This window comes from Sturnira hondurensis, unplaced genomic scaffold (assembly GCF_014824575.4).
Source record: "Sturnira hondurensis isolate 20B ecotype Veracruz unplaced genomic scaffold, ASM1482457v3 Scaffold0019216, whole genome shotgun sequence".
NCBI classification, from domain to species: domain Eukaryota; kingdom Metazoa; phylum Chordata; class Mammalia; order Chiroptera; family Phyllostomidae; genus Sturnira; species Sturnira hondurensis.
This window is the reverse complement of record NW_028091847.1, coordinates 988,892-1,007,600: the sequence shown is the minus strand read 5'-3', so window position 1 is coordinate 1,007,600 and position 18,709 is coordinate 988,892. Positions and strand designations below refer to the sequence as shown.

General features: G+C 44.2%; 1 protein-coding gene across 1 annotated transcript in view; it reads right to left on the bottom strand.

Annotated features, from left to right (window-relative positions):
* Positions 1-4,468: 4,468 nt before the first annotated feature.
* LIPH (lipase H) overlaps positions 4,469-18,709 on the bottom strand; it is a 46,195-nt gene continuing 31,954 nt past the window's right edge. The window contains exons 6-10 of the mRNA XM_037070985.1: positions 16,068-16,235; positions 14,337-14,432; positions 12,218-12,329; positions 8,423-8,596; positions 4,469-5,299 (exon numbers count right to left, since the gene is read on the bottom strand). Of these exons, the coding sequence (XP_036926880.1) occupies positions 5,212-5,299; positions 8,423-8,596; positions 12,218-12,329; positions 14,337-14,432; positions 16,068-16,235 (638 nt within the window). The 3' untranslated portion in view covers positions 4,469-5,211. The remainder of the gene's footprint in view (positions 5,300-8,422; positions 8,597-12,217; positions 12,330-14,336; positions 14,433-16,067; positions 16,236-18,709) is intronic.

Sequence of the window (18,709 nt, the reverse complement as noted above, 5' to 3'; positions counted from 1 at the left end):
TNAGGCTTTTTTTTTTTTTTACGTTTATTTCCGTCTTTTTCTCCAGGTATTTGTAAGCTCTCTGCCAGGCGCTGGGAGATCCAGAGGCAAATCACCAGTTCTGTCCACAACGCGCTTGCAGTCTAGTGGTCAAGACAGCCTTGTCCACAACCGGCTGTAACACCAACCAAATGCAGCCAGTGTAGAAGCAGGGGCTCCGCCCAGTGCGGCGAGTTGGCAAGAAAATGACTAGTTGTTTGGTACGTTGATTTTGAGAAGTCAACGGAATACAGAAAGTGAATGTGAAACCAGTGTTATTGAGCTTGTGTCAGCAGTGTGCTGGGGCAAGGAACGAAATAGTGAACAGGAAGGCAAGGCTCCTGCTCTTAAGGATTTTACTTTCCTTTAGTTGAGGGAGAGCATGGAGAAAGATATAATTCCAGAACATGGTAAGTGCCATGGAGGGAACAGACATACCAAAGCTTATTCCACTCCAGAGAAGCAAGTACCATTATCCCACTTACGGATGAGTAGGTGAGCAGTGTTCAGATGAAGTCACTTTGAGAGCCCAGAGCTGGGAGTGCTGAACAGGGCTCAGCCCTTGTCTGCCCCTCCTGAGCCCATGTACTTCCCTCTGCTCTGTGCTGCCTCTCAACAGACAGGTAAAAATTCGCAGCTCAGACTGAACATCAGATTTGGACAGCAGCTGCCTCTAGAGGAGAGAGTTGAAATGAGGGGAGGGGAGAAGTGATGGCAGCTGACATTCACTGAGTACTTCACACACTCAAGACGTCACAGTAAGCATTTTACATGCAGAAATGTGTTTATTCCCTATAATATGAAGCAAGGACTCTTAACAGCCCTCACTTTACAGTTTAGGAAATGGGAGCTTAGGAAGAGTGAAGTCAGCAGAGGTCAAACACCAGCAAGCAGAGCATCTAGTCTCTTGCCCTCGTGTACCTTTGTGAGAGAAGACTGAGGTCAGAAGCCAGGTCAGTAAATAGTGGAACCAGTGAAAGAGAACCAGGTGGTTCATTCAAGGATGTTGGATGAGAAATGGAAGTGGGCAGGAGAGGTGCCCTCAGAGCCAAAGCAAGACTATGAGGAAAAGGACCAGTGCTCAGTGTCAGAGCCCATGGAAAAATCCAGCAAGGAGACCTGAACAAAGGTTGTGGGATTTGGCCAACAGGAGGTGGTAAAGAACCTGTGACAGAGCTATTTCGAGAAATGCAAAATTCCCTACAGCCTCACGACCCAAGCCTCTGATTGCTGTCCCTGACTTACCACCCCTCACCCCAACTCCTGTTCTGGTTCCTCCTGCCCAACTTGTCTGCTTGGGAAGGAAGCCCTGGACTGTGCTCCCCACTCCCAACCTGCCTCCACTCTGACCTCAGTCTCTCCATTTCTCCTGGCCCCCAACCCAACACCTGCAGAGCCAACTCTAACCAGCCAGTGCACCGCCTTCAGGCTGCACCAGTCTCCATTAAGGCCATTTGTTTATAGTACATGCCTAGGCATCCTGACAAAGGACAGTTTCACCCCCAACAAGGTACACATGCTGGACTGGGAAGCAGGAGGGCTCAGAGAAGTACAAGGCAAGAAAAGGCAAGAGGCTCCAGTAAGAGTGAATTAGCCAGGCACTTACCATGGCTGTTTGTCAATAGCAACCTCCTTTTCTGGCTTAATCAGCTCTGCACAGAGCAATTGAAAAGAGCAGCTCTGAGGACCACGTGATTTTGCTTCCCCACACGTCTCCAACCGGTAACTGCTGAGAACAAGAAGGCCACCTTCCCCAAGAGGATCCAGTTCCTCTCCCTGAACTTTGGGATCAGGCCACCTAATGAGTGGCTGAGGACCCCATGGTCTCAGGGATCCCAGTGGTCTAGCTGCCCTGTGGTGAGAGCCGAGCTGAGTCAGAGAGACTCATGGCAGAGCACCAGGGTTAATAAAGGCCCACGAACTCTTGCACTGAAGGCTACGGGCTGCCCCAATCCCTTCCCTTGCTGAGGTCTGATGGTTCAGCTCTTCCTAGTTTCTACGAGTAATCTCTTTAATAAAATTTGGGCTAGTACAGGTGGATTTCTGTCGCTGGCATCCCAGATCTCCTTGGCCAAGATGGGCTTTTGCAGGACTGAGAGCACAGGGCAAGAGTCCAAAGGTGGACGCTTCTAAGTTTAGGGTTTGGGGCCAAATGGTTGTGTGTTGATATCTAAATCACAGTGGTTGGGACCTCCCCTTCAAGTCCCAAGGTTGAGTCCACTCTGTTCTGTTCAACAAACATTTAATGAGCACCTACCTTGTGCCTGATGTGGTGCTAAGTGCTGTGGCAGCCAAGGGAAATGAATAGCTGCCACTCTTGGGACACTCACAGTCCAGGAGGGGCCACAGACACAGAAACATATACATCACAGCATAATAAAGACGGTAACGGATGCACATACAAAGTCGGTGGGATAGAAGGTGGTGGAAGGGCATGGTGGGAAAACAAGCAAGGCCATCTTTGAACCATAGCTCGGAGTCATCCGGGAATGCTGAAGGCCCTGGAGGGTTTTGGCAAGGCACTAAAACGGGGGAGAGCAAAATCTCCCAGGCTTCAGGCTTGTAGGGATGCTCAAGAATGGCACTGGGAACCTTTGGGAAGTTCAAAGAGGAGTGGGAAAGCAAGCCAATCTCTCTTTTTCTCAGGGCGCCTGGGAAGTAGGCTAAAAGCCTCCAGAGATGATGAAGACAATAATAACAAAGGCGCCTGAGGGAGAAGTCAAAGGAAAAGAAAGGTGAGCGCCTCCAGGGACATGCCCTCTGGCTTCGGGAGAGGAGGCCTTGACTTACAACTGAACTTGGTTCCACAGGCTCACAAGATAATGGAGAGTGTTCATTTAATCACTGTGTCCCGAGTGTGGGTACCACTCTGGCACACAGCTCCTGCCTCGCAGAGGGATCTAGTGAAGAAAAGTAGATAGTAAACAAATAATCACACAAATAATGCATAAAATACAACTTAAATAGTGTTACACAGGGGAAGTCCATTGTGCTGGTGGAGAAAGGTCCGAGCAGACTTCCCCTAAAGATGTGATAACTGAGCTAAGATCCACACTATCTTCCACAGAAGATAATTGGTGATTATAGTTGGGAAGAGGGTAGCTTGGGTTTGGGATTCTGACAGATACACTGACCAAGAGAAAGGAGGAGAGGGGTAAGGATAACAAGAGACAGAGTCCAAAGTTCCAGGGGCCTTGGGAGAAAGATTCTGAGAAGAGCAGTCACACCTAGGACTGTTATATGAAACTCACTGAAATGCATCTCCATCCCAGTGAGCAAACTCCCCCCACCTTCCTCTACTCATTTACCCACTCACTCATCCATCCAACCGATCCTGTGGGCAAGGCACCAAGCTAGGAGACTCCAGCTGAAGCTGAGGGGGACTTGCTGGCCCGAGGAATTTATACACGATAGAAATGCTATTCCTGACAATTTCTTGCTATTGTGCCCCGTTGCCTACCAGGCAAGGAAAGAAGGATGAAGAAGTGACTGTGCTAAGCCACAAAAGGAAGAACAAATGAAAATCTGAAACAAATCCGGGCCAATAGCGTATTTATAGCTCCATCCACAATGGTTGAGGAAAAGTGGGAAGGAGGAAGAGGGGTGACGAAATGTCCAGGTGGGCAGGACCGTCGCTGAGACACTTCTTTCAGAGTTCAGTCATTCACTGCAGGCATCCCTCACTTAAGTGACAGACTGTATTACATATATAAAAATGTGCCACACAGAGCCCTGGCTGGCGTAGCTCAGTGGATTGAGCAGAGGCCTGTGAACCAGAGGATCACGGTTCAATTCCCAGTCAGGGCACATGCCTGGGTTGCAGGCTAATTCCCTGCAGGCCAACTCCCAGCAGGGGATGCCCGAAAGGCAACCATACATTGATGCTTCTCTCCCTCTCTCCTCCCCCTCTAAAGATAAATAAATAAATAAAATCTTTTAAAAAAATGTGCCACACAGAAATATATCCACAAGATTCTATAATTTATAGAATAGAGAGGTCATTTCTTTAAAACAAGGGCTGCTCTTACAGAAAACAGTAGGACAATCACTTGGATGAGGACGTCACCAGGACTGTGACACTCAGGGATCCCAGCACTCCCTGCAGTGGCCACGGCTGTGGAACACGGAAGGTTCACCCCTTTGTCTCTGACCCCGTGCTGGGCATCTGGCCCCACGGAGGGCCCTTCCCTGGTTCTGGCCTCTTCGCCCTCAGCCCTCTGGGCCTCTTGGCTTGGCTGCTGCAGTCCTTCCAGATCCGTGGATTGCACACAGTTCAGGGAAGCCTAAGAATTCCTCAGACTGGAGGCTTCCAGTGCTCCAAGAAAAAAACCGGTCTATGCTTTGAGTTCACATGTTGGCAACACACGTTATTTAGCATTATTCCAAAAGGTTAATATTAATTACCCCTAAGAGGTGGGATTGTGTACAGCATATATTTATTTTGCATCTATGCATTTTCTAAATTTCCTTTAATGATTATGGGTCACATTAGTAATAAGGAAAAATAAACATTTTTCCCACTTTAGAGAAGGTCGGAAGCCAGGGGTGTGGCTAACTTGCCTTCCCAGAGCACACAGCCCAAGAAAGAAGCTGGTGTTGATAAAAAGTAGATCTCTTATTGCGTATTAGATAAGCCATATCAAAATAAATAAAATCACATTCACATTTATCAAACTACTCACAGATGTGACACCCATGGGGTTTCAAAGAACCCTTCACACACTTGCCTCCCAGCCCCACACAGCAGCCCTGTGAGGTAGGTCAGTCTCCATTCCCTTCCGTATGTGGGGGCCTGGAGGAACTGGCATAGGGACAGTGGAGTGGAGTCCGAAGTGAGGTCTTCAGCCAGTCCTTCCCTTTGAGATGCTTGTCGGGCTGAACTGCCCAAGTGAGAGGCAGCGGAATCACAAGGTGGAAAAAACGAGGCCGCAGGACACAGCCAGACGAGGCGATGGGCTGCCTGGAGCCTGGCTATTTCTGACTTGCCCTACTTAAGAAAGGGCTCCCTTCCCAGGACCGCTCTATAATCCAAAGCCATGTGACATTTTGCAATGTGACATCCATAGGACACTGCTGGAAAAATCCCTCGTTTCTCCATACTTTTTGTGCCTTGAGGAAAAGGTGCAGTGAAGCTTTTTAAAAGCCTGTCATAGCTTTCTTGATGTTACTGGTGCTCATGGGTCCTGGCAACATTTACATCTGCAACTTTGGGCAAAGAATTGGCCGGAACACTGTTTCGGTGTTTTCCATCAGGACAAGATCGTACCGACACAGCTGGGGCCTATGAGAAGAGGGTAACATATTCTTGTCAATAAAATAATACAAACACCCTCATCTAGCAAAATAAATTGTATTACATCCTTAGCATATCAAATGAGTTAGCAATTATTTCTAATGTTAAAGGGAAGTGCTTCTGGTAAATAAGCAAAGTAACATCAACACCAAGAAGAAAGTAGGATGTAACATTTTATTTGACACATGACTTCAACTATGTTTAAAAACAGTAATAGAAAGCAGATTAGAAAGAAATAACCAAAAATATTAACAGTGGTCACCTCTGAATAAGGACATCATGTGGGGTGTTTCTCTGTTTCCCGACACTTTTTGTACTTTCCAAATTTTTTAAATGAAAACGTATTCCTTTGGTAATCGTGGAAAAAAGTATTAAGAAATCCTATCATTTTAAGATGTAATGACTATTTTTCTCTTGGGAGAAACTTATATTATTAAATGTATCAGGGTAGTCTAAACCTCCAGGAAAAAGGAATTTATAAAGTACGGACTGTCCACGTCACTTCCTGACTTGCTCCATCTGTGGACCGGATGCCAGGGCCACGTGTGGCATTAGTAACAGAGCAAACGTGCCATCACAGCCTGTCTCCTCCCCTTTGTTGCTGTTTCTCTCTCTACACACACACACACACACACACACACACACACACACTTGCTTACTGTTTTGAACCAACTGAGAACAGGTCATTTACCACTTAATTCTTTTTTTTTAACACTTTTGTGTTGGCCACTTAATTCTTTAGTGTGTATTTTCTAAGAACAACAATATTCTCAGTGCAATTATCAAAATTAACATTGATATGGTACTTTCATATTGTATCAATGGAAGACAATCTTCCAATTTTTCTGGACAAGTCCCTGTTCTATCAGTTTGCCAAATTATATGAGGTTTTCTTTTTCACAACAAATTATCAGCTTGCAAAGCAGTGTGGTTAGAGTGGTTAGGGAGGAACTGTATAACTCTAAACATATAACAACATTATTTCCTTAGGTTATCAGCTCATTTATCCTTAAGTATGTAACAGTAAAATTCTCTTGGATTACTGGACTAATTGTTTTTATCAAGTCTGTTCTTGGCATAACTCTAGGGCTTCCAGCCAAGATGGAGGCGTAGGTAGATAGATACACTTCTCTTCCTTGCACAACCAAAGAAGGATAACAACAAATATAAAAACCAAAAATAACCAGAGCTGCCAGGAAGTCAAACTGCATGAAGTCCTACAACCAAAGAATTAAAGAAGAAAGACTCATCCAGACTGGTAGGAGGGGTGGAGACGCACAGCCGGGGCGGAGAGGATGTGCAGCAGAGTGGCAGCTGGCAGACTGGGGAGTCCCACACTTGCATGCAGATAAACTGGGAGAAACAACTGGGGAGCAAGACAGACCATGCAACCCAGGGCTCCAGCATGGGAAAATAAAACTTCAGACTCTCTGACTGTAAAAACCTGTGGGGGTTGCAGCAGTGGGAGAAACTGCTGGTCTCACAGGAGATTCCGTGGGAAGGGTCCATGGGGTCCTGCAATGTGCACAAGCCCTCCCACCTGGTAATCAGCACCAGGGCAGCACCTGAAAGGGCACAATTCACTTGTGGGAAGTGGAGGAAGTGACTGAAAGCAGGGCGAGAGCTGAGCAAGTGGCATTGTTCCCTCTCAGACCCCTTCCCCACATAGAGTGCCACAACTCAGAGAAGTCAGTTGCCCTACACTGGCAATTACTTAAGGCTCCACCCCTTATAGTGTAACAGGTGTACCAAGACAAAGAAATATGGCCCAGATAAAAGAACAGATCAAAACCCCAGAAAAAGAACTAAATAACTAAGAGGTAGCCAACCTATCAGATGCAGAGTTCAAAACACCAGTGACCAGGATGCTCACAGAAATGGTTGAGTACAGACACAAAATAAAGGAAGGAGTAAAGGCTATGCAAAGTGACATAAAGAAAAATATACAGGGAACCAACAGTGAAAGGAAAGAAACTGGAACTCAAATCAACAATTTGGAACAAAAGTTAGAAATAAACATTCAACCAGAATAGAATGAAAAAACAAGAATTTTAAAAAAATGAGTAGAGGCTTAGGAACCTCTGGGACAACTTTAAATGTTCCAATATCTGAGTCATAGGAGTGCCAGAAGGAAAAGAGAAAAAGTGAGAAATTGAAAGTTTATTTGAACAGATAATGAAAGAAAACTTCCCCAATCTGGTAAAGGAAATAGATATGCAAGTCCAGGAAGCACAGAGAGTCCCAAAGAAGTTGGACCCATGGAGGAACACACCAAAGCACACCATAATAACATTACCCAAGATTAAAGAGAAGGAGAGAATCATAAAAGCAGCAAGAGAAAAGCAAAGCGTTACCTACAAAGGAGTTCCCATCAGACTATCAGCTGACATCTCAAAATAAACCTTACAGGCAAGAAAGGGCTGGAAAGAAGTATTCCAGATCATGAAAAGCAAAGACCTACATCCAAGATTGCTCTATCCAGCAAAGCTCTCATTTAGAATGGAAGGGCAGATGAAGTGTTTCCCATATACAGTAAAGTTAAAGGAGTTCATCATCACCAAGCCCTTATTATATGAAATGTTAAAAGGACTTATTTGAGAAAAAAGATCAAAACTATGAACAGTAAAATGACAAGAAACTCACAACTATCAACAACTGAACCTAAAAAACAAAAACAACAGTAAGCAAACAACTGGAACAGAAACAGAATCACAGAAATGGAGATCACAGGGAGGATGATCAGTAGACAGTGGGAGGGAGAAAATTGGGGAATAGGTAACATAATTGGTAGGTACAAAATAGACAGGGGGAGGTTAAGAACAGTATAAGAAGTGGAGAGGCCAAAGAACTTACATGTATGGCCCATGGACATGAACTAAGATGGGGGATGCTGGATGGAATGGGGGCACTGGGTGGAGGAGGATAAAGGAAGAGAAAAAAGGGGACAACTATAATAGCATAATTAATAAAATATACTTTTAAATAAAGGTCTATTCTTAGAAAACCCCTCATTTCCTTCATTGTGATTAGACCAAGCAGACTGGACCAGAACCAACAGCATCTTTGGAAAGCAGGAGCTGGTCAACCCCAGCCCATCTATCTGTGGCTCACCTCTCTGGATGGGCAAGTGACCTTAACTTCATTCGGAGAATCCTGAGCTTGTACGCCGGGCCTATTATAGATCCTGTAGAGAAAACCAAGGAAATGGCTGCCACTTTCTCCAGATCTTGATTAAATCTTGCAAGCAAACTCACTTGGTGGTATTTCTGAAATGCTGCCGGTTCACTAGAGGGAAGAAATAATATTTTTTTAATGGATATAGATTGCCAGCGAAAGAAAACACTTTTGAAGCTTACAAATCACAAGTGAGCGGCAGCCATTCGAGTCCATAGCCTGCAGTGGCCGACGACTGTGGGCAAAGCCCACTGGATTCCAAAGGACTGTGTGAGTGAAGCTGCTGCCCCCAGGACTGAGGAGATGCTATGACTCCAGAAAGGTGTGTACTGCCTACTATATGCCAGGTAACTCTTGACATATATCTCCAATCCCCTTAAAAATTCGGCTAGGAGAGTATTATTATCTTTTACAGACAAGGAAACAGGTGTTTTTAAAGGATAAATTTTAGCGCTGGCTGGTGTGACTCAGTGGCTTGAATGATGGCCTGTGACCCAGAAGGCTGTTGATTCAGTCCCTGGTCAGGGCCCATGCCTGGGTTGTGGGCGAGGTCTCTGGTTGGGGGTGTAGTGAGAGGCAGCTGATCCATCTTTCATGCACAGATGTTTCTCTCCCTCTCTTTATACATCCCTTCCCCTCTCACTAAAAATAAATAGGTAAAAAATTTTTAAAGATTTTATTTATTTATTCTTAGAGAAAAGAAGGGAGAAAGAAAGGGAGAGAAATATCAATGCGTAGTTGCCTCTCATGCACACCCAGCTGAAGACCCACCCACAACCCAGGCACGTGCCCTGACTGGGAATCGAAACAGCTACCCTTGGTTTGCAGGCTGGCAGTTAATCCACTGAGCCGCACCAGCCAGGGCAATAGGTAAAATCTTAAAAAAATAATAAAGAGCCCTTAAAAATAATAAAGAGTGGACTGAGCACGTGCCTGCAAACCAAACAACCGCAATTTGATTCCCAGTCAGGGCACATACCTGGGTTGCAGGCCAGTTCCCAGGAGGGGATGCATGAGAGGCAACTGTTGATATTTCTCTCCCTCTCTCCTTCCCTTCCCCTCTAAAGATAAATAAATAAAATCTTTTTAAAAAAAGAATGGACATTTTAAAAAAATGAAAAAATAAAGAATGAGAAAAAACCAACTGTACTTGAACAACAATTAAAATAAATTTAAAAAAGAAAAGAGTAAAAGCAGGAATGTACTTGAACAATTAAAATAAATTTAAAAAGAAAACAAACAAACAAAAAAGGATAAATTTTATAGTCTGTGAATTATATCTCAGTATTTTTAAAGGTTAAAAAAGAAATACATTTAAAGCATGAATATAGGGAGCGTCATCAGGCAGACCTTGAATGTGACTCCATTTGTACCCACAGTCTGGTAAGACTGGTAAATTCCAAGTACGTACTATCATTTCCTTTACCTTAAATTGTGAAAATAATATTAAAATGTTAAAGTTTGCCTTGCAAAAAGAAGTAGCCATTATCTCCCACGTAGTAGAACATGTATTTCCTTTTCCCCCCATATACTCTCTGATTGGTTATGACTTTTTCACAAACATGACTAGAATGAGAATGACTAACCATGACTAAAATAAAGATGTTAAGGCCTCTGTCGAATGTATTCAAGACAAAAACCTCCAGATAAATTTAGGAGTTCATCCTTGGAAGAAATTTGCTATGTAAAATTAAAACTTCTAAGACATGTAAAGCAGTTATTGGCACGAACACTCAGATTTTGCTGGGTGAACACTTCCCATTATATAACCGCGCAATCTGCCCTGCTATTCCTTAGAACCTCCAGATGAGGTCTCTGCCTGGCTTCGTCACTGAAGGTGGCAGTGCATAAACCACCTGAGGCCGATTCCTCAAGGTGTGCTATAGCTAGAGGTGCTCTCCCTGAAAATGCTGCCCCACTGCGGGTTTGAGAATATTGACACTGTAGTGAGGTCTATGAAACAGAGCCATGAATAACCCTAAAAAAAACCCCACACTACTCACAACCTTAAGTGTGGTGGGTGGAGGGAGCAATACTGCTCAGTGGGAAGAATGTAATGTAGTAATTAAAGCTATGGGCTTTAGGGTTGGACAGACCTGCCTCTGATTTTACCTAATTCGCCCTGATCAGCCAGCTATGTGATATTGGCCACATTACTTGACCTTTCTGAGCCTCAGTTTCCTTATTCATAAAATAGAGACAGTAATACTACCTCACAGGGTTCTAGTGAGAATTTCATTAGCCAATGTGTGTGACGTGCTTCCTTCAGTAAACAAAGGCTATTATTATTATCCAAGGATGCATTTTTAAAAGTTACCTCTAAACCACCCACCCCACACTTTCTAGACCTGCACAGTTAACCCGTAAGGTGCTTGCCAGTTTCAGATGACATTCTACTCAGTCCCTTATGGCCGACGTTGGGGAAACGACCCAAATGCCTCACAGTCAGCAGGACCCAGGAAACCTTTCCTGAGTAAACAGATAAAATGAGCCTCAAGGTCCTTTGCTTAAAGTACAGAGTTTTTAAGTTTTTAAGTTTTAAGTTTTTTTCTTTTTCTCAAATGTAGAAGTAATAGATGAAAAATTATTAATTTTAAAACATATATAAATATATAAATATACAAATATAAATATATATTACATGCACACAATAGATAAAAAATTGAAATAGTAAAGAGAAGCTGAAAAAAAGCACTCACATTTCTACCACCCAAAGGGAAATCTAATATTTTGTCATGTTTCTATTTCACTTTTCTAATATTGCTAAGTTAAAACTTAATATATAGCCCTGGCTGGTGTAGCTCAGTGGATTGAGTTCAGGCTACGAACCAAAGGGTCACCAGTTCCATTCCCAGTCAGGGCACATGCCTGGGTTGCAGACCAGTTTCCAGCAGGGGACGCACAAGAGGCAACCATACATTGATATTTCCCTCCCTCTCTCCTTCCCTTCCCCTCTAAAGATAAATGAATAAAAATTAAAAAACATATATAGAGAATACATTGTTAAGTTTTATACTTAATATAACTTTATATCCTGAAGCTTTCACTTTGCATATTATAAGCATTTTATTTAGTGTTTCCTAAAAACCTCAATGTATGAATAGTATTCAATTATATGGGAATATTTAAATTAACCATTTCCTCATCATGGGAAATTTAAGGTGTTCCCAATTTTCTATTACAAGTTATATTCTCTGAGTTTCACATACACATGTGTATGTGTGCATATGTATATATGTACATATATACGTGTGTGTGTGTGGTGAGCCCATAAAAGAATAGAAACGTACACACATGGGGGTGGGTGTCTGTCGGGGTGGGGTTGTTGGGATGGACCAAGAAGTTGCACTTCTGTTTTGCATAGTCCTTTACTGTTTAAGTCTTTTACAGCAAGAGAAGATAACTTTTGTAATTAAATGTTTAAGTAAAGGAAGGAAGGAGGTGAGGGAGAACAGGAAGGAGGGGAAAGAGAGAGAGTGAGAGAAGGAGGGGGAGGGGCAGAGGGGAGGGAAGGGAGAAGGAAGGGCAGCAGAGCTAATCCTTGCACCAATTCCATTGGTAAAGAGCCTGGGAGATCAACAGCCCTGGGAAGCAATTACACAATAGGTCCTCTTATATCTTTTGTAGAACAAAGAAAAGTACGGATGTAAAATAAGAATAGGTATATCTGAGACTTAATGTCTCTGAGCAAAAAGGAAAATAGCAAACTGCAAACTAACCCAACCCACTTACTGGTTGATTTTGGATTCTGTGGTGTTTCCAGCTTTGTCTCTCAATTTGATGGTAATGGAGCCTCTTCTTATGTTCTTGTTCCAAGTTATAATATCCACAAAGTAATGATATACTGCAAAACCAGGGGAAAACATGGTAAGAGAGAGGTATTCCCAACTGCTCCCCTAAAATGTCAGTTCCTAAAAACCCAACCTCCCTAATAACTGAGTCTCTCTTTTAATTCCTTTCTAGTTTCTCTGTAAATATCCAGGGCAGGATTTTCTAATACTCCCTTCTGTTCTCTTTGGTAATGATGGCTTGAGTGACAGAATTCAACAGCATCCAGTCACCATGTTTAGGCAGCACCATTGAATCATTGTTCCCACCTTATTGACCGAGGTCTCATGGCCTGCTGCTGACCGTGACCGGTTCACTTCAATCCCTGCCCATTTCAGAATAAACCAGCAAGGTGGCCACGTAGAGACCCTCCACAGCTAACAAGGTCTTCCACAGCCAGGGCCATGTCCACCAGCCTATGCAGCCTCCCTCATCACCTCCTCGGTCACGCCACACCACCTGCACTGCCAAGCCCCCTCTTGCTCCTGGGTCTTCCCCTCACCTGAACATTCCTTTTTAAAAATTTTTTAAAATACTTTATTTATCTATGTTTAGACAGAGGGGAAGGGAGTGAGAAAGAGAGGGAGAGAAACCTTAATGTGTGGTTGCCTCTCACGTGACCCCCACTGGGGACCTGGTCCACAACCCAAGTGTGTGCCTTGCCTTGAAACTGAACCAGAGACCCCTTGGACCTGAACATTCTTACTCTGCTGCCTTTGCCAACTCATCTATCGGGATTTGGTTTAATGTCATTTCCTCCAGGAGGTCTTCATCGACCCTCAGACTAAGTCAGATCTACCTCTTGGAGTTCCTCTCATGCTCTGGGATTCCCTTATCACTAGCACACTTTATTTGAAAAAAGTCAGAAAAAATGATAATCAAAAAAATGGTAAATATTTGAGTGGCTACATCCACACAAATATTGCCTGAATAATGTCTTATGGGGTTACAAAAAAGGATAAATGTACTATAGCAATAACTGGGAAAGAACAAAGGGATGACTACTACTCTTTGTGATTTCAGCAGTAACACCTTAGAGGCACCCGCTAAGTTCCCGTTCAGGTAAATGAGAGTACATGATGTGTTCAGAGGACTCTTCTTCCTCTCTGCTCTTTGCTCCCTAAGGTCAAGGATGCTTTGGGGAAAATTGCGATCCCACCACAATATTCTGATTTGCTATCTCTTGGTCAGAGTTGCAGAGAAAGGGAAAGAGGCTCAGGGAGATGGCTGTCACTGAAGGAGGGACAAAGGAGGGAGGGAGGTGAGCTCTGGAGGTGAGCAAAGGAGGTGAGCTCCTTTGCCTCTCACAAAGGAGGGAGGGAGGTGAGCTCTGGAGTGGCCATTTCATGACCGGTTATTGCTCAAGGGCTTGCCCCATTTGGCCCTGGCAGACACAAAACCCTGGGCTGCCACACATGGCTCTAAAGAGGAGGGACACCCAGGGATCTGCAGCCTCTTTTACAAGGGTTGCCTCCAAGAAAAGTGAAAAGGGAGACAAGATTACCAGACATACACCTGCACAGGAAACCCCCTAGTGGCTTCCCTGGGCATTGCATCTGCTACCCCATTTAGCCCCCTTCTGGAATACCCAACCTCTCAATGTCTTCAGCAGCTCATCATGGCTGCTCTGCAGCTGGAACTGACTCATCAATGTGGCTGACACCTGATTTTCCCCAGCCCCAATCTCATGTCTCTTAGGGACCAAGGAATTTTCTGATCCCCAGTGGTTAGATGAAGCTAACCACTATGATATGTTGAGATTTTAACCCTTCTAACCCAGAAGATAGGCATTTTTATCCCCATTTCACCTATCAGGACATTGAGACTCAGAGAGGTCAAGTGTCTTAACCAAGGCCTCACAGCTAGTATGTGGTAGAGTCAGGATTAGACCCAGGCCTTTCCAGCACCAAAGCCCAGGATTCACCAAGGCCTTCATTTGCTAAAAAGTCGCCAGGAGCTGAGACTCAGCCATTCCAAAAATAAAAGGATTGGGAGAAGGCAAACAACCACATTCACCACTCACTGCAGAATGGTTTCTCCTCAGCCGTGTCAAAGAATGCTTTGGTCATAGGAGGATCCTTCTCCCTTAGATAGTCTTTCCAAGCATCAGCATAATACCCTATAAAACAAGCAGGAAAAGTGTAACACTCACGTGTGTCATGTAAATGTAAGAGCGGCTGGGGAGGTACAGAGAACAGCGAGTCACACACACACACACACACACACACACAGAGTCACCACTGAGGTAGTCTCCCTCACAACCCCCTCACGCTGAGGACCCAGAGAGCCTCTGGCAGTGCCTGCCCAGCTCCTGCCACACCTGNCTCCTCAGCCGTGTCAAAGAATGCTTTGGTCATAGGAGGATCCTTCTCCCTTAGATAGTCTTTCCAAGCATCAGCATAATACCCTATAAAACAAGCAGGAAAAGTGTAACACTCACGTGTGTCATGTAAATGTAAGAGCGGCTGGGGAGGTACAGAGAACAGCGAGTCTCACACACACACACACACACACACACACACACACACACACACACACGGTCACCACTGAGGTAGTCTCCCTCACGAGGACCCAGAGAGCCTCCGGCAGTGCCTGCCCAGCTCCCGCCACACCTGCTCTGTGTCCTGTTCCTAAGAGCTGGGGCGTGAAGAAAGGACCCTGCAGCGCCTTCCCCCTCTTTCTACTGACATCACATCACCCAACCTTGGTTCTCAGTAGCGGAGGTGGGGAACTGGAGCAGACTAAAAATAGCACTGATATTTTCAGTAATACATTCACTTTATAGTTAACACAGATTCAGGTTTATACCTAGAATAGCGTCGCTTGTGCAAAGCAATGTGCTCTCTTGAACTACATTTGGGCCCCTGCTTTGTGGCACTATAAACGGGCCTCTAAATTGCACAGAACCTGGGTTTGCCACGTGGCTATGTCATTAAGCAGATAAATGTCCTCCTTCATGTCTGGACCTGCAGAAAAGAGTGGGGCCCACCTCTCTCTCCTCTGCCCCACTCCCAGCGAATGGCCTCTGCCTTCTGACTTAAACGATCCGGGGCAGGACCGAGGCATCAGTAACTTTAAAAAGCTCTCTCAGTGATTGCAGTGCATAACTGAGACTGAGGAACCCTTGTCTATAGCATGCCCTAATGTTAATTTAGATTTTTCTTTTGGGAGCAATTAGAAAATTCTCATGACCGTCTGGTTCCAAAGTCCTCACCACCTGAACTGTTTCAATTACCCCTGAGCAAACATCCAATCAGCACCGACACTATCTATCACACTGCCCCACCCCACCCCCGAGCAATGCACACCAGAGCCGGAGTGCACGACGGTACTTATAGACACAACTTATTGGAAGGGATCATTCTGCAAGGCCCACTTGACAGAAGGGGTCATGGTGACTTCCCCCAGCAGAGAGAGGTTGTGTGCAAGGAGAGGGTGTTCCTGTCCCCACGGGAGCAGGCTATATAAGGTGACTATGCCTGGATGGGCTTAGAAACTCTTCTAGAACCTTCTTTTTCATCCTAGAATAGAGTGTCCAGAGAGTTTGTACTGCCTTCTGGATGAAATCCTAAACAGATGGCTTTTCTGACACAGGTTAGGAGACTCCAGAGGACTTCGTGCAACAAACTGGCTAGGAAAGTTTTCAAAAAGAACGCAATTTTGAGGCTCAGTTCTAGATACTAAAATGGCACTGGGGTTCCTTCCAAAGACTCACTCGTGGTTAACCAGAGGGGAGACTGCTCGTTGGACTCACCAGGAACTGGACAGGGCTCCTGCTGCGGGGCACCACAGCTGACACACTTGCCATTCCTATAGTCTCGGTAGGAGTCGCAGGGATATGCAGTGACGGCACATTCCTCTCTCAGGGAGGAGAGGTACAGGTACACGGACCTCTGGTGGTCACACTTAAAGTATTGAATTCCTAAAGTTGTGAAAGGAATGGTTAAAGAATGGAGCAGTCGCCCTGGCTGGGCAGCTCAGCTGGTTACAGTGTCATCCTGATATGCCAAGGTTGCAGGTTTGATCTCTGGTCAGGGCACATTCGGGAATCAACCAATGAATGCATAAATAAAGTAGAACAACCAATAGATGTCTCTCTCCCTCCCTCTCTCTCTCTCTCCTTTTCTATCTCTCTCTCTCAAATCAATAAATAAAAACAAAAATAAAAGAATAGAGCAGCTGTAGCATTTAATATTATATCACATATGATATGCACACACACACAATTTATCATGTCTCCTATATACCAGGCACTGTACTAACAACTTTGACATATTCTATTACACTTACTTATAAAAACCCATAGATCAGGAATCAGGCTGGCGAGTGACAGGAGGGAAAAAGAAGATAGGCATGACTGTCCCCATTTGACCTAACAGGACATTGAGACTCAGAGAGGTTAAATGACTTGTTCAAGGTTACACAGGTAGAACCCTTTGTCAAGTGAAACGGAGGAGAAAAGTTCAGTGGCAGAGATTCCCCGGAGGTTTCCAGCAGAAGACCAGAACACTTAAATGAAGACATCAAAGAGAGAAGCCATGGTGGGGGAGGGGGAGGGTGGTTGAGAAAGATCCCAAGGAAGGCAAGCAGAGGAGATAGCTTTGAAAAAGGATGGTGGGAGATGCCACCCTGGGTCCGGATGAAGTTACTTAGACAAGGTTCCAAAGATGACTAATCAGTGAGGGTAAGAATCTGAACAGGAAACAGTGAACACAATGAATGGGGAGCCATGTCTGTGAGCGAGTGGTTTGGACAGCTGTGGATGCTGGAGTCAGATCAATGTTCCTCTTTCTTCAAAGTTTCTACTTAGGCCCACTTAAGAAGCCAATATTTATTTACTGTGTCTGGGTCTTCCACTTGCAAAAGCAATGAGTAACAATACAGAGGATGTCCTTTATAAGCAGAGCATATTATCTTTGTCTGCTTGTGGATGTGAGACAGAATTGCTTACCATTCATGGTACCATGTGGTTGGCCCTATTATGCCATTTCATTGGAGTCATTTTCAAACAGCACATCCTTCCGTGAGGCCATATAAACTGCCATTTTGTAACAAGATCATCTTTTTCTAGAATTATTTCCAGGACCATCTAACTTTCTCTGGCAATGGTGAAATACAAATTTAGAGCACTTGTAGAGGAGTGGGTTTTCAATTCAGTCCCCCATACCCCTTTTCTGTTGTCTTCCAATTATCCATTTTCTTTATCCTCACCTGAGGGCATTTTTCCATTGCTTTTGGAGAGGAAGAGAGAGAAAGAGAAACGTCAATGTGAGAGAGAAACATCAATCAGTTCCTCCCATATATGCCATGACCAGGGATCAAACCTGCAGCCCAGGCGTGTGTCCTGACTAGGAATCAAACCAGCAACCATTCAGTTTATAGGATAATGCTCCAACCAACTGAGCCACAATGCCCAGGGCCAAACATCCACTTTTGTTTTGTGAGCTTTTTTTTCTCATTATAAAGTAATATGGGAGGTGTATCCAGGAAAAGTCCAGCCATTGTTAATACAATGAGAACAGTTTGCACAACATCAAGGAAACCTGGAAGACAAGGAGAGTGTTCATGTGCAGGTGTGAACAATGACAGTCAGTGGGGGCAGTAGACACCATTGAGTGAGTATGTGTACTGTGTGGCCATAGCATTCAAAATGACTGAGCAGTACAGCAATGATTCTGCATCAGGTTTTGCATTAAGCATGAACATTTCTCCGTGGAAACTTCGGATGATTCTGAAGGCCATAGCTATGGGCAATGGATGATTAGCAGCTTCGTCACGACAAGGCATCTGCTCATGAATGACGTCTCATGCAAAGTTTTTTGGAGAAACATCAAATCACCCAGGTGACTCAGCTGCACTAAACCCCAGATTTGGCACCCCACAACTTCTGGCTTTTCCCAAAACTAAAATCAACAATGAAAGGAAAGAAATTTCAGACCATCAGTGAGACTCAGGGAAATACATCAGGACAGCTGATGGTGATTGAGAGAACTGTGTTAGGTCTCAAGGTCCCTACTTCAAAGCCAACTGGGGCATCACTGTCCTGTGTACAAAGTTTCTTGTATCTTGTATCTTCTTCAGTAAATGTCTCTATCTTTCCTATTATATGGCTGGGCACCTTCTGGACAGACCTCGTATGCTCATTAAGAAAATAAAAAATAATAGAAAATAATGATGGAAAAATCACATAGAAGTCTAATATTCATTGATCACTTTGTAATTGTTTGGAGCATTTATATTTAGTCTTCTTTTCTGTACTTACACACATATAAATACACACTTAAAATAAACGGGGATCATACTGTACAGTTTGTGTCTTTTTCCTTTAATATCACACTGTAAGCATTCTCATTAATCTCTGAAAATAATATTTTTAACAATTATATTCCTTTTTGT